At 42.8% G+C, this 24,644-nt stretch overlaps 2 protein-coding genes across 3 annotated transcripts in view; one reads left to right on the top strand and one right to left on the bottom strand.

The window, feature by feature from the left end:
• aff1 (AF4/FMR2 family, member 1) overlaps positions 1 to 11,001 on the top strand; it is a 15,802-nt gene extending 4,801 nt beyond the window's left edge. Inside the window, exons 4-19 of one of the 2 annotated variants that reach the window (XM_034546575.1) lie at positions 828 to 869; positions 1,423 to 1,509; positions 2,251 to 2,284; positions 2,919 to 2,976; positions 3,299 to 3,440; positions 3,551 to 4,567; positions 4,647 to 4,735; positions 4,865 to 5,093; positions 5,305 to 5,396; positions 6,126 to 6,189; positions 6,309 to 6,445; positions 6,567 to 6,638; positions 7,398 to 7,491; positions 7,639 to 7,676; positions 7,771 to 8,012; positions 8,759 to 11,001. In XM_034546575.1, coding sequence (XP_034402466.1) covers positions 828 to 869; positions 1,423 to 1,509; positions 2,251 to 2,284; positions 2,919 to 2,976; positions 3,299 to 3,440; positions 3,551 to 4,567; positions 4,647 to 4,735; positions 4,865 to 5,093; positions 5,305 to 5,396; positions 6,126 to 6,189; positions 6,309 to 6,445; positions 6,567 to 6,638; positions 7,398 to 7,491; positions 7,639 to 7,676; positions 7,771 to 8,012; positions 8,759 to 8,883 — 2,562 coding nt within the window. In that variant the 3' untranslated portion in view covers positions 8,884 to 11,001. Of the gene's footprint in view, positions 1 to 827; positions 870 to 1,422; positions 1,510 to 2,250; positions 2,285 to 2,918; positions 2,977 to 3,298; positions 3,441 to 3,550; positions 4,568 to 4,646; positions 4,736 to 4,864; positions 5,094 to 5,304; positions 5,397 to 6,125; positions 6,190 to 6,308; positions 6,446 to 6,566; positions 6,639 to 7,397; positions 7,492 to 7,638; positions 7,677 to 7,770; positions 8,013 to 8,758 lie in introns of those variants that run through there. The other variant, XM_034546576.1, reaches the window with a different exon arrangement.
• An 8-nt stretch (positions 11,002 to 11,009) lies between these two features.
• LOC117740705 (macrophage mannose receptor 1) lies at positions 11,010 to 19,884 on the bottom strand. Its single transcript, XM_034547238.1, has 30 exons — positions 19,779 to 19,884; positions 19,515 to 19,649; positions 19,215 to 19,372; positions 18,953 to 19,097; positions 18,781 to 18,835; positions 18,617 to 18,683; positions 18,380 to 18,513; positions 18,251 to 18,294; positions 17,961 to 18,134; positions 17,592 to 17,746; positions 17,373 to 17,486; positions 17,145 to 17,260; positions 16,282 to 16,436; positions 15,983 to 16,188; positions 15,703 to 15,880; positions 15,388 to 15,612; positions 14,775 to 14,944; positions 14,621 to 14,691; positions 14,384 to 14,484; positions 14,165 to 14,284; positions 13,775 to 13,912; positions 13,546 to 13,700; positions 13,308 to 13,407; positions 12,941 to 13,176; positions 12,498 to 12,681; positions 12,148 to 12,396; positions 11,875 to 12,051; positions 11,652 to 11,717; positions 11,404 to 11,549; positions 11,010 to 11,316 (listed from the first exon to the last, which is right to left on the bottom strand). The coding sequence occupies exons 1-30, from the start codon at positions 19,882 to 19,884 to the stop codon at positions 11,272 to 11,274; spliced, it is 4,125 nt and encodes a 1,374-aa protein (XP_034403129.1). The 3' UTR covers positions 11,010 to 11,271.
• Positions 19,885 to 24,644: the final 4,760 nt, after the last annotated feature.

Raw genomic sequence — 24,644 nt, forward strand, 5'->3', positions numbered from 1 at the left:
TGAAAGACAGACCTGAAAACAAACTGAAATGCAGCCTGTTGTCTCATTCATTCACATGCAGTATTTATCTGATGTTAAGGTTGTCCCACGTTGCTGCCTGATACGGGGTATTGTGTCACTCATCTAGTGATTGAGGCGTTAGTGGTGATGTAGTATAGGACTGCATTATATTTATATTCATAGATGTTTGTAATGTTTCGTTCTCCAACATAAAGCAGAAAGTAATATGTTCATTCATAGGGTGCAGGACTTTTAAGTTGGTCTATTTTTTTTATTTTATTTACTGGATGGAGAGTTTATTTCAGTTCCTATAACACATCGATAGTGTTTTTTGTCATCTTTTTGTTTGGTGTTCTGTGGAAGATCAAACAAAAAAAGGCCAATTCATGAACTATATGTATGTAATAACTGATTAATTCAGTTATTCCATACAAAAGGCAACTTTTCATAAAACTAATGTCTTTGCATTTAGTATGAGGAGCTCTCTGCTGCTCTCTGCTGGACAACACTGAAATGCAATGCAGGTCTTCACTTAGTTTTCTGTGTTGCTTTGATTTTAATGTGGCATGGAAAATTGATAAACAGAGAAACAATTCAGTCATTAAGGAAAATGGTTAATCAAATTTCAAATAAAATGGGGGATAAAAACGGATGTAATGTTTTTTTTTAATTTATTTGTAACTTAACATAAAATAATATAAATAGATTGCTCTGTAAAATTGTAGCCCTTAACACATCTTTGTATGTTTGTTCTTCAGGTTATAATTGAATAACAGATTTTGACACACTTTTTTTGAAACTCATAATTATTCCTTTCCTTTCTACAGACGAGGTCAAGTGAAGCTCTATGTGTCGAGGACATCTTGAGGGTGAGTCCAGATGTTTGCATTCTTGTTTACAGCTGGCTTTTGTCTTTTGCCAAATGCAATGCACAGGGACATTTTTACTTCTGCATAATTGATTCACAAAATATTATAAATCTTGAACTAAATTACCTTTAACAATGTTATAAATGTCTCGACACAACAAGAAACACTAGAATTCAGTTTACTGGCCACACATAAACAATAAATATGTTTAATTATATAAATAGGAATAGATGTTAAGGTAGATTAACTGATATTTAGAAAAACGAAACAGATATTTGATAGTTATATCAATAAGAATTAGACACATTTTGTTTTCTTGTTGACCGAAAACATTGATCAAACAGCCTCACAGACATTTTATACAATGTAAAGTTCTCACTTGGCTTGTCTTCAATTTGCAAAGAGAGAAACTATCATGTGCTGTCACTAAATCCAAAATAGATAGGAGTACACCTACATGGATTGTTTTTTTGTATATAAAGGGACAACTGTTTTTTAATTGGGCCATGTGTGTAGGCTCTTAGCACATCACACTCTTTTTAATCCTCTCCAGGAAATGACCCACTCGTGGCCCCCTCTCCTGACAGCTATACAGACACCTAGTCCAGATGAACCCTCCAAGTCCCTGTTCCAAGCCAAGGTAAAATCTAATGTGATGTTATGCTCACTGCAGCTGTCCATGTGTATATAGGAAGAGGGATCTTGCTTGCAGTAATCCTTCCATAATGAGTCTTTGTAATGCAAAAGTACTCCAATGTTTAACTAAAGGTAGTCTACGTTAGCTACATCAAGTGGGAATTTATTCCGAGTTGGAACCTCATTAGTGCAAAAATCTCTCCTCTGATTTACTAAATTCAGGGTTTATCTCTGTGGTGTGGTGGATGGATACTCACTGGCAGTCTCTGGTTGGCTTTGATGCCAGGACCAGTATGTTAGAAATACTGCAGCTGTCCCCATATTCAGCCAATTCACCAAGGAACCCTTTCCTTGTGCATGCTTAATGAGCTTTCACCTGAGGTAAAATTGTCAGCTACACAAGAAATGGACTCGCCTATGGCTGAACGGTGGATATTGATTTCCCCCACCATCAAAATCTGGTTTTCTAATTTTCATAGGCTATCTCCATAATGTCAGATTAAAAAATCACTATGCAATTTAATGAGGATCTTCACGTTGAGAAGGATTAAACCCTCAAGTTCAATGACCGCATAGCCTTTTGTCCCACACCACTCTCGGGTCAAATGTTTTCATCGACTCACTACTGCTGGTCTAAGATTAGGACAAAATCTGTCCTGATTATTACACAGTTAACAGTTTAGCGTAGATGCAAATGTACAATGTGACCCAGGTAAAAGCTTGCTTGTGTTTTGTGTCTTTACAGGAAGCAGAGCGTGTCTCTTCTTGTCCAGGAAAAAGTGAGTATTAAGGCAATAAAGCAGAGAACAAAGATTAACATGGTAATAAATAGAAATGATATTACTCCTTCATGGAAAATGAGCAGCGAGTGCAAACCGTTAGTCTGGAATTGATGTTGGCAGCAGGCAGTTCGATTGAAAGACGGTGTGGCATAACTATTCTCTTCCCTGCTCTTTAGCTTTTAACATCCATAGAGTTAATAGTAACCCAGCCCTATGTTTTCTTTAAAGCAATTCTTTCATGGCGACAAGTACAACCACTGTGCCCGACAAAATACTAAAGGAGAGAAACAACCAAGCAACTTTATCTCAAATTAACCTCTGCTGAGAGCAAGAGGTTATCTTATAGAAAAGAGGAGGAGCGATCTCTCACTGGTCTCAGGCCTTTTTTTTTACTGATTTACTTTTTTGTTTTTGTTTTGTTTCATCTATTACTTAAGTCTGCTCTTTCCTTTCTCCCTCATGTTATCTTATCTATTCTTCGACTTGTAAGTGCTTCTGGCTTTAGAAAATCAGCCAGCACTAATGTTTTTAGTCGCCTGGCTGTTGAGGCGTCTGCCAGAAAATAAGTTAACAAAAGGGTCCATTAATTTACCAATATACTAACACAGTAGTTCTATCTCATTTCTATCAGAAAACTATGAGACTTCTCCTGCAGATCCATCCCAGCTCATCCAGCAGAGCTCCTCGGCGTAAGTGATTTGGCTTTTTCTTGTGCAATTATTTTAAATCTTGAGACCACAAATATATTATTATTATTATTATTATTATTATTATTATTATCATGAATGACAAAGGAAATCTACACATTTGAGAAACTGTTGAAAAAATAACAAAAACAATCAGTAGCTTATTTTTTTATAATTTCTTTGAATTTAGCAACTAATCGTTATAGCTCGAAAAAAAGGTTTGTAGAATTATTGAATTGCAAGTACAAAGACAAACAAATCATTTTCAAACATGTTTACCAGCCCGTCCATTTAATAATTATTACTGTGTGTGTGTGTGTGGTAGTTCATTTGAAGTGGCACATTCCAGAGTAGAGTCCGCCAGCTCCAGCGATTCAGAGAGTAGCTCAAGATCAGAGTCGGAGAGTGAAGGCACCATCGAGGAGCCAGCTCGGCTCCCTGTGAGTAACTTAAACGTCAAAACCGAGGTAATTTTCTGCTCTTGATACATAAACATGCATCCTCTGAACGGTTTGCTCCTCCTCATTTTCTAAAATCACAATGTTGGTGTCTTTTTTTTTTTTTCTTCTTTTTTTAGCCTGATGCTCCAGCAGTGACACATGGTGATTGGCAGTTGGGGAACTGGATTCGGTCCAGCCAGCAGAACGCCGGCACTGACAGCCAAAGTGGTGCACACGCCGCCGAGGGACCTGCTCACAAACGGCCGCCGCCCACTCATAGCTCAAAGCTCTTAGCCAGCGTAGAGGTCGTCGACCCCACCAGGGCGTCCAAACCTCAGCTTTCAACTCACCAGAGAGAGTTCACTGATCGGGTTGCAAAGCTCCAGCAGCGCAGCGAAAACCCTCAGGACAACTATAACCATCAAATTAGCCCAATATCCCCCTTTGGTGATTCGAACAGCTGTAGCAGTTCCAGAAAGCTTTCATTGAACAAGCGATCGTCAATACCAGAGAAGGCAGTTTGCCTAGATCGCGCTGAAGCAGCTATCAGTGTAAAGTGTGAGGAAGTTGTCGCCACGCAAGACAAAGACCCCAGTTTCACAGATGGACCCAAGGTAAAGACGAAAACAGGACATGGCAAGAAAAGCAAGGATAAAAGTGACACTAAAAGAGACGGTAAAAGGACTTCTAAACGCACGTCCCTTGACAAACGGAAGGCTGGAGACGAGCCTGAAGTCCCAGTGGTCCTGTGTGGTCATTGTCCATTATGTGGTGTGCAATATCCTATGCGCTGCTCCTGCCCCACCCAAAGTCATGCTCAGCCCGACCTGCTGTCTCCAGTCCGACTACTTAGAATCAGTAGTAGCAAAGAAAAGTCTGAGTCCAAGCTTCCTCACAAAACAACCCACAAGAACTCAGAGAAGACTAGACAGATAGCCAAGAGTTCTCGTGACCCCCACAGGCCTTCTAGATCTCTACTGGTGAAGATTGATCTAAGACTGATCTCAAGAGTGCCCCCGACCCTGGAAAACCACCAGGAGATCCCCGGCCTTGCAAAGAGACCAGCACTGGTCATAGAGCAAGATGGAGGGGGCCAGGATGCTTCTACTACACACAAACTCGCCAAAACCAGTGCAAAGAGTAAACCTAAAAATGTGAGATATAGAGTTCTGTTCTAGTTAGCCTACATGTACATATTATTTTTATAACAACATGTGAATTGCTGTCTTCTAGGTTGAGGTAGTCAATGCAACTCTTCCCAAGAAGAAACAGAGGCTGGAAAACAAGAATACCTCATCAAATCGTGCTTCTGTCAAACTGGAGTAGGTCCCCTAAATCAGATTATTTATTTTTTTTTACCAGGGATAACATCAACGTTTTTAAGATGAAGTGTTATTTTAGTTTTGGGAGTGTGTCAGATCTCAAAATCTCTCCAATGTTGTTACTTACAGACGTCCCTGCAATTCAAAAGATGACCGAGAGCAAAAGAAGGCAAAGAAAACCCCTGTTCCTCTGCAGCAGCCCCTGACACCCAAAGACCCCGCTAAAGGCCCAAAGGTGCACAAACGCAGTTTTGGGGAAACGCAGGAGTCCAGTAAGGAGGGTGTAAAGCGCAAGGACTCGAGCACAAAGCACAAGAAGAGCAGTGGAAAGCACACGGAGCACCCACACGTTGAAAAGGTAACAGGATACAAGCACCTAGCTTGCTTGGATGGATGAATGTAGGATGGATGGATGGATGGATGGATGGATGGATTTCACGGGACAAGCTTCTGAAATTTCTCGTACTTTTAGTGATCGTAATCAGTGAAAAAAGCTTACTAATGAATTAATACATAAAAAGGATAACCATTGAAATTGTAACCAAATGTCTGCATTGCAATCCTTGCAGAAGCCACCAAAGAGCAGCTTCGACATCCCATCATCTTCACAGGCCACCAGGGAATCTTTGAGCAACAGGCCCTTGTTCAGATTAGAGGAGAGGTAAAATCATATCTGCTTAGCTGTTAAATTGTTCTAAAATACAGTATTTAATCTCTCGTCCCCCAAAAAGATTATCTGTATCTGGACCTATTTGGATTGTGTCAATTTTCCCGAGGGGAAAGAAAATGCACACAACAGAGACAATTATAAGGTCTTACTCAGACATAAGTAATTTTTAGCATTGTACCAATATCTTGCTGACTCTAAAAGCTACAGAAAGTGCTAGAATTATTACCAAATGTGCCTCACCCTAATCATTTAAGACACATGTTCCACAATGAGATGCTTAATAAATATGATCTCAGGTCTCTTCTTCTCTTGTGTGTCCTCTCCTCTTATTATGCAAGTTTTTTCAAACTACATTTGGTAGCTTCTGCACACATCAATACACAGTAATCAAGTTCGCAGTGATGCTTCATGCATATATGAGTGTGTGTGTGTGTGTGTGTGTGTGTTTGTGTGTGTGTGTGGAGGCCTTTTCAAAATGACCCATTGTGGTAGATAAACTGGTATATCTGGTGAGTTGATGGGATTTTTACGGAGTGGGGAGATGAATTGTGTGGAATGCGTTGGTCAAAATACAGGTTAAAAATTTTACCCATGTTACCTATGCAAGATGCATTTTTTTGACACATTTAAGTAAATGCCACGGTTTTAATTTTACAAACTTATTTTGTTATCAGCAATGACAATTTCTATTGTGTTGTCAAATATGTATTTCACCTGTAGGCAGTATCCAGTAAAGCATTACATAAAGGAGGCCAAAAAACTGAAGCACAAAGCCGATGCAGAGGTAGGTTCTCCCTTTCGTTCATTTGTAGGTAATTTACTAAAATAACTGCAGTAATAATGCTTGTAAAGTAACTTACAAGGAGGCAAGACACTGTATTTATTTTTGCTTTCTTTCTGTAGTCCGATAAGCTCAGTAAAGCTTTCAACTACTTGGATGCGGCCATGTACTTTGTTGAAAGTGGCATTGCCATGGAAAAAGATCCACACATTTCAATGTCTTCCTACACTATGTTTGCAGAGACATTGGAACTGCTCAAGTACGAACCCACTTTTATCATTAATATCCAAGTTAACCAAGCTGTAACATGAACGTGTTTTACTTCAGAACTGAACTTTATTCATGCATTAGTTTTACCGCCACATTCTCCACTCTCTCAGGTTTGTACTGAAACTTAAACATTCAGTGGACGTCTCTGCTTCACCTTCAGAAAAGGACTTTTTATCTTTGTGGTAAGGGGTAGATTATACTTTATGTGCTGTTTCTCCACAAACCTGAATGTCCCACGAGATCACATTACTGATTATATGTGTCCCTCCTTGAGCTTTATTTATGTCTTGAACCTGCCACCATCTGTTTTGGTCCTGGTCTAAACAACAAATTTAGAGACTTGGATTTCTCATTAGTTCTCACTCTTTAATGTATTTTCATTCTGTAGGATATATATATATATATATATATATATATAATTTTTATTTGTGTGTGCGTTTTGAAAAGAGTAGGCTTGAGCACTAAGCATCACTGGTAGGCTCCTCCTCCTCTCAGCCATATGAGTCTTGTGCTCTGTCCTGCCATCTGCCTGTCAAGTGCAGAAGTACGTTTAAAAATGTCAGTGTCGTATTTAGAAAATCATCCAACAATGTGATAACAGTGTTTCCCTGATTTGTGTTTTAATACAGTATGTTGAAAGAAATTATAAGTACACTATGTAAAAAGAAAGTCATATGGTATGCCTTTACAATATTTTAGTATAGTATTTCAAATAAGTCAGTACAGAATGCTTTAAAAAGTCCTAGTGTAGTATGTCATGAAATGTGTATTGAAAGTTTAAAAAATAAATTGTATGCCATTTAAAAAAGAAAAAAGTCAGATGGTCAGTCATAGATATAAAATGTCATAGAATAGTTCTCCATTTAAAAAAAATGGTCTCTTCTTTGTTTTGTCTAATGAATCATCCAAATGCTTTAATAACATGTCATTGTGTCCCGTAGTCTGAAGTGCCAGTCTCTGCTGCAGATGGCCATGTTTCGCAACAAACAAAAAATTGCACTCAAGTATTCAAAGACCCTCACTGAACACTTCAGTGTAAGTATTAATGTACTGCCACCACTCCTGGTTGCCAGTGTTATTGTTTTGAAATTATTTAGGTAATTCCTAAATAACACATTTGGTTTAGTAGTTGTAAAGAGAACCTATTTTGTTTTGCTAATTAAATGTGGACCTCCTTTTCAGAACTCAACAACTCACAATCCCTCTGCAGTAACATTGAAGTAAGTCATTTAGTGTGCACTTCACTGTTTGGGCCATGGACATATTGCACAGAGCTGTCTTTGTTGTAATATCTCTTTACCCGTATCTCTGTAGAGTGACAGACACCCCCCCGTCCTACACCCCCAACATGCCGTCTCCAGCCAACACCTCCAGCAGCTCCGGTCCCGGCTCCAACCTCAGCGTCAGTGGGTTGGCTGTGGACCCAGTCGGAAGCACCGTGCTAGTTCCCCAGGCCATTGGGCAGGTGGCGTTCACCTACGTCAACATCACAATGTTATTCTTGAGCGCTCACGACATCTGGGAGCAGGCGGAGGAGCTCGCACAAGGAGGCAGCGGTGAGAATGGATGGAGAAGAGGCGTTGTTGTGCTTTTTTAAGCTACGGACAGAAGGCTCCACGAATCTGGAAGGCTTTGTAGTGACAGCGCCTTCAAATAATATCATGGATGATAATAACTTTTGTTATGAGCCGTGAGATAAAAATGAGTTTTCAGGAAAGGAACCGGAGCGTAATGTTAATAGAAACCATTTTTAAAACTCACCCGGTGGAAGGCAGACGGGATTGGGGTGACGTGGTTGCTCACTCGTGGAACAGACCAGCAACATTTTTTTGTGCAAGGTGCAGTCTTTTAGATGTTTCTCCTGCTGACACCAGAATAAAGTGCGTTGCAGTAGTCGAGTCTGGAGCTTTTCTCTAAAAGCACAAAGGACCTTCTCTAGACCTGCTTAATAAAAGGAGTGACCTCGGTTAAATGTCTCAGAACTAAACATGACGACACCATTTTAGTCCCATGAGCATCAAAAGACAGCTCCGACTCTAAACCTAGATTCCTGTCACTATATTTTCTAACTATTTTCTAAGGCCACTCCAAGTCTAGACGACATGGTTCCAAAGGGGGTCATTTTGATACTAATGCTAATGTTTGGACATCCAGTAAGTACTTGTAGCTATGATACAGCCTGGTACCATCCATGCATGTAATGTGACCTGTAAAAAAGCCATTTCTGTGTCGTGCCTGTGTTGATGTACTGCTAGAGATCGTTTTTGGTGTATAATGCTTTCGATATTTCTGTATGTTTCAGGCATGCTGACAGAGCTGGACACGGTTATCGGCCCATTGAGCCTCACGTCCAGTATGAGCTCTATGGTCGGCTATACGAGGCAGGGCGTCCACTGGCTGAGGCTGGACAGCCACAAGGTAAAGTGACCAACAACCTTCACTTCACCTCGGTGTGTTACGCTCTGATACCGACCTGGACTGCCCCTCAGGCTCGTGCCACTTTTCTCCTTTTCTCATGAACTCATCTCGTCGACAAAGAAAGACGAACGTCTCACGCGATGCGTGTTCTTGAGGATGCCACACTGAACATTGCACTTGTTATTTATTGTTTCCACTTCGGTGTCTCTCACTTCCTCTCTTGCACTTTTATGACATAGGTTTCATCTGCTGTGATCCACTTCTTTCATGTTGTAGTTAGTCGGTCGTTGTGTTGGAATCGTTTGTGAATCACAACTCTATATTCAGGACGGCCGGGCATGAAATATAACCCAAAGTGCCATTTGGCACCAGAATCCTCCCCCTGCCTTATCATGTGGTCGTGTTGCTAGTTCTGGCACTGTTGCCAGATTTGTTATCATCAGTTTTGTTAATAATACCATAAGGCATCATAATCATTGTTCAAATGTATCATGAGTTCTGTTTAATTTCTCTTGAGGAGAGATTAAATTTCCCTGTGCAGTCCGAAAGATCTGTTTTGATTTGGAGTCAGGGAATTTGTATTTTTTCCTAAATACAGCATATTATTTCTCCGTCAAATCAGTGACGTCATTTCTTATAATATTTCTACTTTGTAGGATGTAGAGATAAAACATCGGGGTGTTGTTGCAAAAGGGCCAGATAACGGACAATCATTTTCAGGTTTTCAAAGAATGTTGCCATGGTTACGCGGCTCTGGTTGGATCGAAAACACACCGCAATAATATTAATAAAAATACAAAATACTGATTAAACATTTTCCCTCCCAGAACTGAATACATGTAGGTTAAATTATGAATAGTATATTGAGTGTTTTTCAAAACCAAGAACAATCTGGACGTGATTGGCGTGATGAGGAAGTTAGAAACCTCTGGGGACTTTCAGGGGAGACTAGCTGCGTTCAGTTTTTGATGAATAAAGACATCATTGTGATTCAGGTGTAACTGTTGAATCTGTGACATTTTAAGCCATTTCTTGGTGATCATCTCGACTCTCGTCTCTCTAACACCTGAGAGCCGAGGGACGAGTTCGTCAGACCAAAGAACATTCGATTTTATTCTCGTCATCCTGTTTAATAATTGCACGCGTGCTCTCCATCATTAATGAGTTATACGAGCATCAAAGTTCACTCGACATCTTAACTACTTGAAAGAACAAAAAAAAAAAGGAGGGTGAGAGGTGGACGTCGTCGTTCACGTTGGCCGTGTTTGTGAGTTTGAGTTCTCTTTCGAGTGTCGTGGGACCAGCACCGTCTTTCAAATACAATAGTGCCCCTTTTTTAGTTTCTGCACCAGGACGCTGCGTTCCTTTGTTTCCTAAATCTGTGGGAGTAGAATTAAAAAGGCCAAACTATATCTAAATAAAGAATGCACTTTGAGTAATTGTAGTTTTAATTTCGGAGCATTACTGGACACCGTGTCCCAGAGGCTGGCGGGACTGTGCTCCTCTTTTCTCTTGTTCATGGCAATAAAAAGCATCATTTTTTTTTTTTTTTTTTTGGTTACAATGTTTTTAGTGAGGTGTTGATGTAGTTATTACAGTTTCACAGGGGATACAAAAAGTAATGGGTATGAAACGTTGATAACCGTTGCTTTAGAATATCCTGTTGACACGAGTCCCGTTGTGATTGAAACGTTTCGTTTGTTCATTCAGTCGGCACGACTTAAAAGGGCTAAACGAGGATCACGAAAGTGTTCCTGACTTTATTTTCTCACATGTATGATAAAGTGATATTTTTTTAAGTAAGGAGCGAGTACACTGGTGCCATGGCATTTTGAGATTATTTTTCTGTACCAATCAGGCTTCTGTAGAAATGATCTTTAATGTTTTCGCACTGCACAAAAGGTCATTCATAAAAAAAAGAAGTGCAACTTCATCTGTTGTCTTTTGCAACTTGTGGCTTTCTTTCCATCATCCTCGATTGCTGGTGCTTCATTTATGAATTACTCTGCAACAAGTTTACACTTCTTGACAAATAATTATTTACTGGAAAAATGTTTAGAAACATGTTTTGTGAAATATGTAAAGAATTTGTGTTGCAGTGTACGAAGATGAATAAACACTGGAAATGAATGTTTTGTTTACTCAATTTATTTATTTGGGAAACAAGAATTACACAATTTGGTGGTAAAGGTCATGAAATAACTCGACAGTTAATTACATAAATTGATGTTGCACATGAACAAAAGTTTATTAATACGTCTGATTTTTATTGGTGTATAGCAATATATATATACTGTACAATAGAGTTGAATTTCAAAGCACTCTGGAGACTTTATCATTATCACTGATTTTTATACAAAGTAAATTCAATGTACTGTACAAAACTTAAATGCCGGTTCATGCGTCTGATTGCCCTGTGAAATTGGGGTTGGAGAAAGCGGGCTGCAACAGAAGAACGACACAACTCAGCATTTCCATTTCCACTTCCACGTGGTCTCACTCAACCATAACAACCGATCAATAACTTACCACATCAACGGGAGTGGTGCTTTTTGTTAGCAGGCTCAGGTCCCTCAGTTTATATCCCCGGACACTGAAGATGTAGAACAGCAGACCGGCGATGAAGGCGAAGACCACAATGGCTGCAATGACGGCGCCGACGATCACCCCAGCATCTGCAAACGAATACACAAGGTGTGTGTTTATGTTTTAATAGTCTCAAATATGTCATCAGGTGTACATAAGTTGATTTGAAAAGGGAAATAAAATGGTGTCACCCTTACTGCTGACCCCTGGACCATCAGTGGGGAAGATTGTCTGACCGCCATCATCTGTTGTGTAATCTGAAAATTTGTGTTTCAGACAGAAGCTGTTAGTCTGCCGCTGCTCATTTCCCCAATTTGAATCTTTTCTACGACATTTTCTACCGCCTTTAAAAAAACAAAATGAAAGCTGCTTGAAATGAGCCTGAAGTCCTATATTCCAAAATCAAATCCTTACACTGGCGGCAGGCGAAGCCTCTCTTCTGCAGGCAGTTGTTGTCGTTCCAGCGTCCGTCCGGGTACATCTCCACACAGCTCTCCTCGCCCACTTCCCCGGGGTGAAAGGCTGTATTGGGCTCACCGGGAGACCAGTTGAGGAAGCCCAAAGCTGTCCCATCTGTCCAGCCCCAGCCAACTAGAAAATCATACATACAAAGTTATGTACGATAAAGTTGAAATAAAAACAAAAAAACATCGCTGTCATTGTGCCTTTGTCCATTTCTACGCTCACAGTTGCGGTCCCTGGTCAGTCCGATCCACACGTTGTGATATTTGGTGTAGTTGAGGTTCCTGATGAACTCCACCTCCGCTCTGCTGTGGAGGGACGCCAGATCGGCCTTGACCGTCTGGCAGTAGTGGCGGGAGTCCGGCCAAGAGAAACCCTTCTGGCCGTTGTATACGTAGTAACAGTAGCGGCCGTAGAGAATCCAGAATGGCAGACATTTCCCATCACTGGTGGCGGGAGTCGGCGGCGGTTTCTCTGAGAGACCAATTAAGTTTCATCATCAACACTTTTTATACGTTAAATTAAGCTTGAGAAAAGTAAGATAAATCAAAGTCGGTTGACTTTGTGTTACTAACCTGAGGAGATCTTGCAGACGTAGGGCTTCGCTTGGTCACACCGGGTGTCGTTCCAGGTCCCGTGGAACGCACGTGAGGCGTGCACACTAACGCAGCCCTCATCCTTAATGTTGCTGGGCTCTCCCGGTCCCCACTGAGTGAAGAAAACTGGCCAGCCATCGGTCCACGAGTACGAGCTATCGCCCTGCGTTACAAGGAAAATATAAAGCTTGGGTTCAACGATTGAAGAGTCGGTTTACTCAAAAATACAGATATTTTCCCACAAAAGATAACTTTCCTCTTAACTTTGTAACGCCCGATGAAATCAAACTATTCCGACTAAACTGGACTAAACTACCCAACTGTAAGCTACAACAGTTAAGTCCAACATACACAATCTAATGCTGTAATATATGTTAATATATTTGTGACCTGTCTTTTTTAGTCGCCCTCCCTAACCGCACCTTGCGCCTGAGTCCGATCCAGGCATCAGCTTTGCCCTGCACGACCACTCCAGCGACGAAGGCCTGGTCATAGCTCATGTCGATGCTGGCCAGGTTGCCTCCCTGCTGCTCGCAGGACATCTGAGCCGCGTCCCACGTGGCTGGCACCTCCACCAGCTTGTAGCAGTTCAGGTACCAGGAGATGTAGCCCTCCGGACACGGGCTCAGGGTCGGGGGTGGGGGGTTGATGCTGCTGGCTGGTGTGGAAGCAGATGAAGTCATGTCTATAAGTAAGGCCTGAACAGGGATTTGGCTGCTATATGTTTGAGACTAAAAGGAAATGAATGTTATTTGAGCAGAAAGAAGAACAATGGGAACGTTAACTGACATTTCTTCCTCGAGCAGACGAAGCTTTGATCCTTGTGACAGCTGTCATCGTTCCACTTGCCACTCATCAGGGGTCCGTGAGCCATCGCCACGCAGTGCTCCTGTTGAGAATGACAAGAGCAACCAGAGCATTTCAAGAACAGATTGTAGTTCTTAGTCCTGCCTGCTGGAGAGTAAAACAAGTTCCACCTGCTTTGCTCTAATTATGAATGAATGTAGTGTCGGTAAGGCATCCTCACAGTTCCTCCTGCGTTGTTGGGCTCCTTTCCGTTCCAGTTGGTGTACAGCACCGGGCTGACCCCGTCACTCCAAGCGTACTGATTCTCGAGCAAGATATCCGACAGGCCGATCCACGTGGGGAGCTCCAGGTCCCTCAGGTAACTAGAGACAAAGTCTAGAGCAGAGAAACTAAATATAGAGAGTTGTCTTTGTGACCTGGACTGTGACCTTCTCACAGACTCAACTTACCATTCTCGTACTGGTTGTCGATAACGGCCAGCTCTCCTCCTTGCTCTTTGCACCAGCTCCGAGCAAAAGTCCAGTTTGCTTTAATGTCATTTTTCTTCCCTTTGAACATGAAGCACTTGTCCTTGAAACGCATCCAATCTGCAGAGAAGGAAGGTAAATAGGTTATAGTTCATATATAAGTACAGGTAAAATCAGTTACAGCTTGTTTGGTGTACTTAAAATAAACTACTTGTAATGCAATTACAAGTAGTTTATGCCGATATGACATAATGTTTAATAAGCAATGGGTAAGAAGGGACAGGAAGCTCCAAACAAAACCCACTTATATGCTCTAAAATACAACAAAAGTGCATGTATTAATACATTTTATGTATTAATTTTTTTTTTTACCTGCAGGGCAGTTTCCCTCCCAGGGCTGTGTGGGTGGCGGAGGGGTGTGGTTATCTCCAGGGAGCTTCTTACAGACGTAACCGGCTCCAGCCCGACCACAATTGGCATCATTCCAGCTCCCTAAAACGAGCCGCATTTCATTGTGAATACCACCAACAAACGGTCCAATCAGAGAACAGTTCAGCACATTAAATAAAAGGATGAATGGCGTTTCAATACCTTGATGTCTGTTCATCTGAACACACTGTTCCTCCCCGTTGGCGTTGTTGGGCTCACCTGGGCCCCAGTGAGTGTATGTCACCGGGGTGAAGTCCACCCACCTGTGCAGGTAAAACATTGTGAAGAGAAAGTGTTCTCTGGAGCAGGATTTACATTGTGCCGTTACAGTGAAATAAACATCTACTGTACCAGCACTTATTTTTATTATAAAAACAATGTGAAATCAAATACACATACATGTATTGTCCACTCGCGATGCCAAACATCCTCATTCCAATCCAAGCTGCAGTCACCTGGCCCGTCCCCACCTGGAAGAGGAGCACAGCGCGTCACAGATCATAATTCGGTGGAACGCATGACAACATATTGGGCCGGAGACAAAGAGACGCACCATGGTGTTAACGTATGCCTGCTCGTCTCCGCTGTGGATGGAGACCAGGGAGGCCTTCTCGTGGTAGCAGCGAGTCATCGCGGTGTGGAAGTCCACGATGTCGGTGTCGTTGTGGTAGTAGCAGATGTTGTTGTTCTTCCTCCAGCCAAGGTTAGTGCCACAATCGGGAGCTGAGGGGGTTGAGATATGAGAAAACAAACATGGAGAGGATCTGCTCATTAAAAAAGAAAAAAGAAGAAGAAGCCGACTATTTAGAGTTGGCACATGCTCTCTTTATGTTCATCAAACTATGAGGCATTTGACATAATAGTGTCAAAGTGCATTATGACTTCATTTTGTTCAATGTAAAATGTAATTATGTGTGCTCAGCCTGCGGACCTTTAAAAAAAAAAATCATATCCAAAAGTGATTCGATAAATCACACAGTAACAGCACCACTAATATTTCCACCTCCTGTTTTTTTACAATACAATATAATCAAAATCAGCCACTCAACACATCTCTTCGAGAGTAATGTTTAAAAAAAAAAATTGCCCTCACCTCTAATGACCCATTAGGGAAACAAAAAACGTGCTCATGCATGTAGGACAGGTGCATTGTGGGAACAGTTTACCTGGGAGTGGAGGCGGGGGCACTGGGGGCAGGACGGGTTTGGTTCCTTTACTAAGCATGCATATCCAGTCCTGGTGAGCGTCACAGTTGAGATCGTTCCACCACGAGTGGGTCCCGTTGGTGCTGCTCACCATCTCCACACACTCCTCGCGGCCCTCGTGGTTGTTGGGCTCCCCGCGGCCCCAGTTGGTGTGCGAGAGAGGTGTGCCGTCGCTCCAAGAATAGCCTACGGTGATGGGGATGATCGTGAGGGTTTTTTGTGTGCCCCGATTATCTTCCACCGGGGTCCACTCTGTGAATCAGACATGATCCTCACCTCCTTCCATCGGGTTGTGATTGAGGCCGATCCACTTGCTGCTGTCTTTGCTGTAGAGAGCCAGGAACTCCTCCTCCTCCTGGTTGTGGATGCTGAGCAGATCACCTCCTCTGCTGACACAGTCCTCGCGTGCTGCTCCCCAGCTCTTCTTCAGGGACCAGTCCACATTGTGGAAGAGCTGCAATAAATCAGCTAATAAATCACTGAAAATCAAACACCGATCTAATAGCCCCCTGCAGGGAATCGTGGTTTTAGCTGTTTAATCTGCTTCCTGGTTTACCCGGTAACAGTTTCTGAAGTGAGGCAGAGCTGTCCACCCAAGAGCACAGCCCTGTGCAGGAGGAGGAGTCGGGGCCTTGGTGGGTGGGGTGATGTCGGGCCTGGGTTTCTCACAGACGAAGGCCTGTTTGTCTAAGCACGGCTTGTCATCCCAGAAACCACCAATCTGACCCGTTGTCATCGCCACACAAGTACCATCCCCGCTATCTAGAGGCGAAAAGGACCAGCTGTGTTTTGCAGTGTGTGTATAAGTGCCCTATCCCATCCAGCTGCTATAAGGGGTTCTCTTTAGGACTGTACCTGGCTGGTCTCTGTCCCAGTGAGTGAAGGTGAGGGGCAACCCGTTGTCCCAGATGTAGTCGACCCCTCCACTTGCCCCCCCTCGAGCACGCAGGCCAGTCCACCACAAGCCGGTCTTTCCCGACAGTGACACTGTGAAATGTGCCTGCTCATAACTGCAGAGGAACGCAGAGACCATGTTGTTACATTATGATGACAGAATCTTTAAGATGCTAAATCTGCCACCATTAGTAATTCATCTAGTCTTTTTTTTTTTCAAGCTATATATATATATATATATATATATATATATATATATATATATATATATATTTTATTTATTTTTTTTTAAATTTATTTTATAGACTTTATCCACTTTATTCTATTTCTACTCCGTCTGTATATATAATATTCTTCTTGTTTTTACTCTTTTATCTTAATTCTGTTATTATACTACTTGTTTTACTTATTACTGTGAGCAATGCTGCTGTAATCCTGTAATTTCCCCACTGAGGGACTAATAAAGGATTATCTTATCTTATCTTATCTTATCTTATCTTATCTTATATATATATATATATATATATATATATATATATATATATATATATATATATTTATATATGGATTAAATCAATACAACTGTGCCTCTACAAATAATGTTTAATGCTATTGCTGTCCAGAAAAGTAGAATTTAAAGAAATTTGAGAAAGGGAGAAAACTTTTTCTTTTATAAACAAGACTATTACAACTTTGCCTGCAAATAAAATGAAGAAAGTGACTTCATTAATCTAAAGGTGAACAATAATGCACACATTATGGTTTAAAGGTAAGAGTTTTCCCTTCAGAGGATGATGAAGGAATGGCGATGGGTTGTCACTCACATGTCTCCGATGTGCAGCAAGAAGCCGTCCTGCTCTTTACAGAAAGCTTTAGCATCCGACCAGCTCCTGGTGCTCTCCTCCATCCAGTAGCAGGAGTATCCGTATGCATCCCAGCCCTGACACATACCACCTTCTCGTTACACAACACACACTCTGGCTCTCTTTCAACAGGCGTCATAACTTTTTAAGAACAGAAAAAATAAAGTGTATGGTTCGATGTTGGCCTACCTGAGGGCATCCGTACACAGTGGGTCCGACAGAGGGCACTGGATAATGATCTTTGGGCATTTTGCATATGTAGGTATTGAGCTCTGTGCAGGACACATCGTTCCATCGCCCAGTCTGAAACAGATATGAAATTAACCATCAAAAATAAGGATACACTTTGTACTTGGAGAATAAAATGTATGATACTGGTGTGAGACCAGTTTTTCCCCTTCTTCTCACCTGGTGTAACATCTCAACACAGTCTTCAGTGAACCCGTCGTGGTTGTTGGGCTCCCCTGGAGCCCAGTAGGTGAAGGTCACCATGTGATCGTCAGACCAGGTGAACATACCAGTCACAAACAGGTCATTCAGACCAGTCCACACGTCACTGGTGGCTGTAAAAGACAAGCCGAGGAAATAAAAATATCAACGAGCATTCTTCATGTGCTTCCTTTTTATTCTCTCTCTCTGGGCAGCCTACCGAAGGCCACAAGCTGACTGTGTCAAAATGAAATCAATACCCGTAAATGTTTGATGTGGGAGTTGATAGGAGATCATTTTTTTTATCATTAAACTAGCTTTCACCCCCCTTTTTCCCTAAATCCATACCCAGGTACAGGTAGCTTTCCAGCCAGCTCTGCTCCGTCATCGACAGGACGGATACGAGTTCAGCACCCAGAGTCCTGCAGGTGTCCTGGGCGTCATGCCAGGTCTTTCTGTCTTCAAAAGTTTTGTAGCAGAAGTCTCCAAACTCATACCAGTCCAGCCCAGAACACCGTAGCTCTGTAGCACAGTATTTAGAATCAGCGAAAACACACACAATGTTCACCTTCCATGTATAAAATAGTGTCTGCTCAGAGGAACGAGAATCAAGGGATCGTAAATGCATCGCGACTCACCCCCGTCTGCAAAGGTGTAAGACACGGCATAGTCCCCATCGTATCTGTAAATAAACGTGTTGTTGAATTTGCCGCCCTGGACTGCACCGCACACAGAGCGTGGATTTGGCTTGAAACCCGGCTACTTACTGTAACGAGGTGATGCCGTTCCTGCTGGAGCCGGAATAGAAGTTCTGTCCCGCAACTTTCAACAAAGTACAGTCTCCTCCATTGTCATTTAATACCACTCCAGCATGGATAGCTGCAGCACAGATGTTTGAGTCCTGTGAGGAGGCAGAGGGACGACATATTTATATTAAAAATTGTAATCCTTCCTGGAACACTGTACAGAACTTGTGACACAGAGAGGACAATGCGCTCGCATACCCCACGATACACTGACGTGCCGTACACTCGGTGATAAGCGTCGGCACAGCGTGCTGGACAATGGACACTGAAAGAGACATGATCACCGGTTGCTGAATACAAATGCTACATATGCAGAACATCGCTATGTTTTAAAAAAAAATGTCACTTCGGGTTTCACTCACGTCATTTTCTCGTTGGCGAAGTTGAAGTTGGGCCTATTGGCGCAGGTGATTGCATCTGTTGGAACCATTTTAAATTACTGACCATCAGTGTTTATTTGTGACAGTATCACAGGAGACTGCTAATAAAACATTTGGATGTAGACTTGTAACACTAGCAGATCGGTTTTCTTACAGTCCGGTGTGCACCCCAACACGTCGAAGCGAAGGCCTGCCTGACCACTGAACTCCAGCGGGAGGATGCGGACGTACTGAGTTGACACTGGTGTGCCCAGCAGCTGAGTTACAGGACTGTTTCGGTCTGCTGAGCCTGGGAAAAACTGGAAATGGATGGAAATCCAAAATGACTACCTGTTCTCCGTCTTCACAGCTTGCTTTTGAACCAGGAAGGCTCTTGACTTCTCTGTCACGTTCAGGTTTGTCAGGTGCGTCCTTACCTGCCCGTCAGCGGTGTGGTCAGTCCAGCTTGTTCCGTCCGTACTGTGCTGGATCTTGAATTTGGTCAGCCAGTGGTCGTTTTGAGGACAACCCTGGATTACTATTCCTGTTACCTTTCTGGTCTGGCCCAAGTCGACCTGGATCCAGCTGGAGGTGGCTGGAGGAGAGTACATTAGATATAGTATGAGGATAATGTGAGGAGTGCAGTTCTACATCAAGTCGAGATGCAACCCAGTTTTCAGCTTTAACCATCTATTAAAATCTGATTTCATACGTGTGAGTGCTGTGTTGGTACGTACGGGTTCCTGAAGGCATCCAGCAGGAATTTCCATTCAAACGGGCTTTGTTGGGAGTGAAGGCACCAATGGAGGAAGAAGCGGAGAGCCGGGCGTCCGTGAGATTCCCGTTCTCGACTCCCAGGCCGTGCAGACACACTGCGAGCAGCCAAATCATAGCAAAAACATTAGCATCCAGCTGTGTCAGGGGCATTTCTTGATACTCCAGGAGACACAGAGGTTGGATTTTAAACTACTTTAATGAATCAAAGAAGAGGGAGAGCCCACCTTTTTGTTCACAGCTGTAGACAATCTCAAGATATTTGGAGATTGTGGGACAGGGGTCCACGTCCATATGGGCATAGGCAAAGCAGAAGGGGTGGTTGTCACACATCTTTCTATACTGAGGAAGGATACCTTCCACTGTGCAGCTTCCTACAGAACAGAGATTTCCTTTTGGTTAAATATGATTTACAGACAACAACCAAGTCACAAGGGCATCTCTGCACATTGTGCTGCACCACCTTCGGATCCACCCAATTGTGGACAGATGTCATCCCTCTTGCGTCCGTAGAAAGCCGACTGGATGTTAATCACACTTTCATGCGGACAGTGGAGGACGGCGGAGGAGTCCTGGCACACCAGCGCCGTCATGAAACCTGCAGCAGGAAGAATCCGCACATCAAGTTTTTACACAATGACAAACTCACGTTATTTGCTGATTAAAACGTATTTGTTGTTGTTTAAGAAGTGACTGATCACGAGGTATTGTTACCATCATGAGGTGGAGGAGGCTCAGGAGTGTTTCCTGAAAGGAAACGTGAGTATAGTGTTACGGACATGTATGGACACTCTAAATATCTGTTTGCGAGTGTCAACAACAATTAAAGCAACATATCTCACCTTTGCGTTTGCAAATGTAACCTCTTTTCTGCTGACAGGTGTCGTCATTCCAGTATCCGTTGTTAATTAGAATAGACAGGCAGTCTTCACCGTTAAAGTTGTCGGGGTTACCTGTGAAGAAAAGGTATTCAGTTGTCTGTTCTTTTGCAAGACAATAATCTTTCTAGGTTTCATTTCTCCCAGAAATTGTGCAGAATATATTTGGATTCAAATTAACCTGGACTCCAGCGAATATATCTGAAAGGAGAACCATTTGACCACTCCCAACCGCCCTCGGTGACGGAGTCATGACCACCCATCCACAGAGAGATACCTGTCGGACTCGACTGGATCACACCTGAGAGAAAAAAAGAACAAAAACTAATTAGGATGAGTCAACCTTAGTAATGGACCAACAAAGTTTCCTTCTACCAGAGAAAGTTTGGTCTTTGGAGGATTTACCACTAACGTGGTTGTCAACAGAAAACACAAATATCCATTTCCTTTAAATCTCTATTTCTACAACCAAACTGCTACCCCTCCTCCTCCGACAATACAATGACACGGAAACAATGATGGAAATAAATTAAGTGCAAAAGAAAAATGTAAAAAAGTCCGACCTTGTATGAAAGCCTGTTCGAAGGGATCGTTGATACTGACGAGGTCTCCTCCCTGGTTGACGCAGTCGGCTCGAGCCTCGGCCCACGGCCTCATGGACAGGTAGTTAAACAGGTAGCAGTAGTCGTTAAAAGGGTCAAAATTCCAAGAACCGCATTTCTCATTCCATCCTGTGACGAAAGCAACAGTCCATACAGGGACACGTCAAGATAAACACACCCAGCGGCTTCAGATCATGCGTGAAGTGTAGTATCAAGTTCACCTGGTCCAGATGTTGGGGGCTGGGGAGGAGGTCCTTGTCCCTTGGCTATGGAGAGACGAAACAAACAAGAACTATAGAATACAGTCTGTGTACAACACAAGAGACACTTGTATATACAATGTACAGTGTATCAGACCTTTTTTGCAGATGAAGTCCTTTGTGGCGGTGCAGAAATCATCGTTGAGTTTCCCAGCTTCGGGATGATTCATCCCTCTGAGGTTCACGCAGTCCTCGTCGTCCTGCCAGTTGTCTGGCTGGTTGGGCGCCCACGGGAGGAAGTCCTGAGATCCAAAGACACAAACACAAAAGTCACATCGAGGACAGACGAAGCTCCTCGCGAGAGGGATCCCCGTGAGTTCCAAAAAAACGCCTGTGATTGTGGGGATGTTCAAAGAGGTGTCAAAATGATATCATGCCACAGTTATGTGCTTCACAGAACGTGTTCATACTTACTGCAGGAGTTCCATCGCTGTATGCAAACTGGTTTTCAACATTGATATCATTTAAACCCACCCAGCATTCCCCTGGCATGTGAGCTGAAGATAGAAGACAAGATCATCAAACGACATGTTTATATTCACAGCGTTCATATCATTTCTCGTTTTTTGATTATTTCACGATTATGGGATGCAGAAAGTGCTTTCTTCCCGGCTCACCAGTTAGGAAACTGAGCTCTTCCTCTGAGTGCAAGCTGGCGAGGTGGGCCTGCTCTCTGCTGCAGTGAGCCTCAGCATCATGCCAGGTTTTCACCGACTCGGTCTCAAATTGATAACAGAAGTCTCCATACAACAAATATCCAGCGTCACAGTGGGAATCTGAAACAAAACATGTAACAGTTATCAACATATCTTCAGCTAGACGCAATGTGAAGAGGAGACATGAAGTCTGACTCACCGGGAGCTGCAGTAGGTTTGGGGTTCTGTCCACCTGTCATCTCACAAATGAAACCCAGGCTCTTGAAGCAGTTGGTTGTTTCCCATTTCCCTTCATAGTTTCCTGGAAGAGAACATAAACTGAAGTTGGGCTCAACTGAAAACATATACAAGTATATTTAGGGCTAGAATGGTCGAGTGCCAATTTCTACCTGTGTAGATTTGTCCACAGTCCCAGGTGCTGGCAGTGTTTTTGGGCCAACCCGGACCATAGTTGGAAAAGGTTATTGGGGATTTATCCACCCATTTGAAATCCCCGTCCTGGTCCTTATCTGGTGACATCACAAACCAGGAAAACCAATGAAAAAGGGGCCAATTCCACAGATCACATTCATCGCATAGACAAGAGGTCTTTTTCGTGTGTGGAGTACCTGATAAACCGATCCAGATGTCAGGAACGTCCACTTGGTGAAAGTCCGGAAGGTTCCCGTTTATGAAGAACTGTTCTTCTTGACTGCACACGAGGAACGAGGAACCGGGATGAAAAAGACAGACGGGGTAAGATTTCTACTGTTCTCCTGTCGTCCCGCTCAGCTACTCAGTTTATTATCCCATTGTTTTGTTTCCTGCCCACAGCAGGCAGCTGATTTAAATGAAAAAGGCTCTGATAAACCTCCCGTACGCAACCTACCCGGCAACAAGAAAGACAAACAAGGTTTGTTGGCGAACCTAATCAAGCATTTAGCAACTTAGGAGACAGATATTTTCTCTCAGGAATTGTATATATATAAAATGGACATTTATCTCATTGTTCTGTGTCTGCTTGATGATTTAATAGGCAACTGGCTAAAACATTCACCACAGCAACTTCATAAGGCAATAATATATTGAGTTGTCCGCTTGTTTTGCTGACCTAAGTGGCCAAAATAAATACATGTAAATGTGTTGTATTATAACATAATCTAGTGATGAAGTCAGCAAACCAACTCAGTAATGTCTTTAAAACGGTCTGCATGAAATGTGCCGTACAAATAAAAGCTATTAATAAGTCTGTTGCAGCAAAGCAAGGACACTTTGACTTGTTATGAATTCAACGTTTCATTTGTAAGAGGAAGATTGTGCCATTTCTTCTTGTTTTGCTCCAAAAGCAAATGCTTGCTTCCCACCTGTTAATAATCAGCAGGTGGGCCCCCACGTCAGAGCACTTGGTGAGGGCCTCGTGCCAGGTGGTCAGCAGATTGATGTTACTGACCGTCCAGTAACAACTGCCAGCGAAGCTCAGCCAGCCGGGAGGGCAGATGGCTGGAGGTGAGCACCAGAGGAAGAGCAGGATAATGTTCCAGGTAAAAGCAAATCATCGTTATTGAATCATTGTACTTTCATGATGAAATTAAGAGATATAATCTTTGCATATTTCCAAAACAACCCAACTTACTGTTCAGTGGTCGTTCACACATGTAAGGACGCTCAAATCTGCACACGTGGGATCTCCATTTCCCAAATTCCTCCGTTGAGTCTTTGACGATTGCGGAACATGAGCCGGCCTGTATGTCACTGTCGGAGAACTGTCGGGTTTAAACATTGATCGCACAAATCAATATTTCAATTCAAATGACATGATCAAAATGTGATATCTTACCCTGACGGTTCACCGTCAGCCCAGTTCCTGTAGCCCATGTTGAGAGCATCAGACCAGGTGTACTGACTGTTTCCTGCTTCAACTTGACATGAAATCTTGTTGCATTTCTGGAGGAAGAAAGCTCATCCTCACATGGACATACTCAATATTCATATACAATACCACACGATAAAAAGCCAAGGGAGGTTGTTTTTTTTGTATGCAACACTTTGTTCCTCTCACCAGTGTGGAAAGCCCGATCCAGAGGTCAATCCATGATGGGTCCAGTGTCCCTGTGACAAACTGCTCCTCTCCCGCTGAGGCAATGGACACCAGGTCTCCTCCTTCCTGCACACAGTCACTTCGCGCTCCCACCCAGTTCCTCCTGGTGTCTGCTTTCAGCTTGTAGCAGTTGGAGTGGTACTGTATCCAGCCGTTTGCTAAGTCACACTGTGGGCCGGGGTTCGCTAAAGAGAGAGCAAAGAAAACACGTTACCTCATGATCCAGAGGGACCACACAGTATTCTTTTATTGAGATTTGGTCAATTTTAAATTAAATTCTACTGAAAATATTCAAAACTTTTGGGGACTCTAGGAGTTAAATATCATTTGTGTTTCCCACGCTGGGGAATAACAGGTTTTAGCTTAACGAGATTAACATCTAAGACGGTGCGGACGCCGGTTGGTAGGGGAAAAAGGGCTTATTTTACCCCTGTGAAAGGTTATTTTTGGGGAGTTTTTCCTGATCCGATGTGAGGTCCTGGGACAGGGATGTCGTGTGTGTACAGATTGTAAAGCCCTCTGAGGCAAATTTGTAATTTGTGATATTGGGCTATAGAAAATAAACTGAATTGAATTGAACTTACGGTTGTTGTGCTTGCAGATATATTTCCTCTGAACGG

This window comes from Cyclopterus lumpus, chromosome 12, assembly GCF_009769545.1.
Source record: "Cyclopterus lumpus isolate fCycLum1 chromosome 12, fCycLum1.pri, whole genome shotgun sequence".
Classification (NCBI taxonomy): domain Eukaryota; kingdom Metazoa; phylum Chordata; class Actinopteri; order Perciformes; family Cyclopteridae; genus Cyclopterus; species Cyclopterus lumpus.

Coding starts and splice junctions, on each gene's coding strand:
- LOC117740705 (XM_034547238.1), bottom strand. CDS start 19,884: ATGTGTGACAACCACCCCTTCTGCTTTGCCTATGCCCATATGGACGTG. Junction 12,397..12,497: donor CGTCTGCAAGATCTCCTCAG/GTTAGTAACACA, acceptor TTGGTCTCTCAG/AGAAACCGCCGCCGACTCCC. Junction 11,550..11,651: donor TCCAGGGGTCAGCAGTAAGG/GTGACACCATTT, acceptor ATTCGTTTGCAG/ATGCTGGGGTGATCGTCGGC.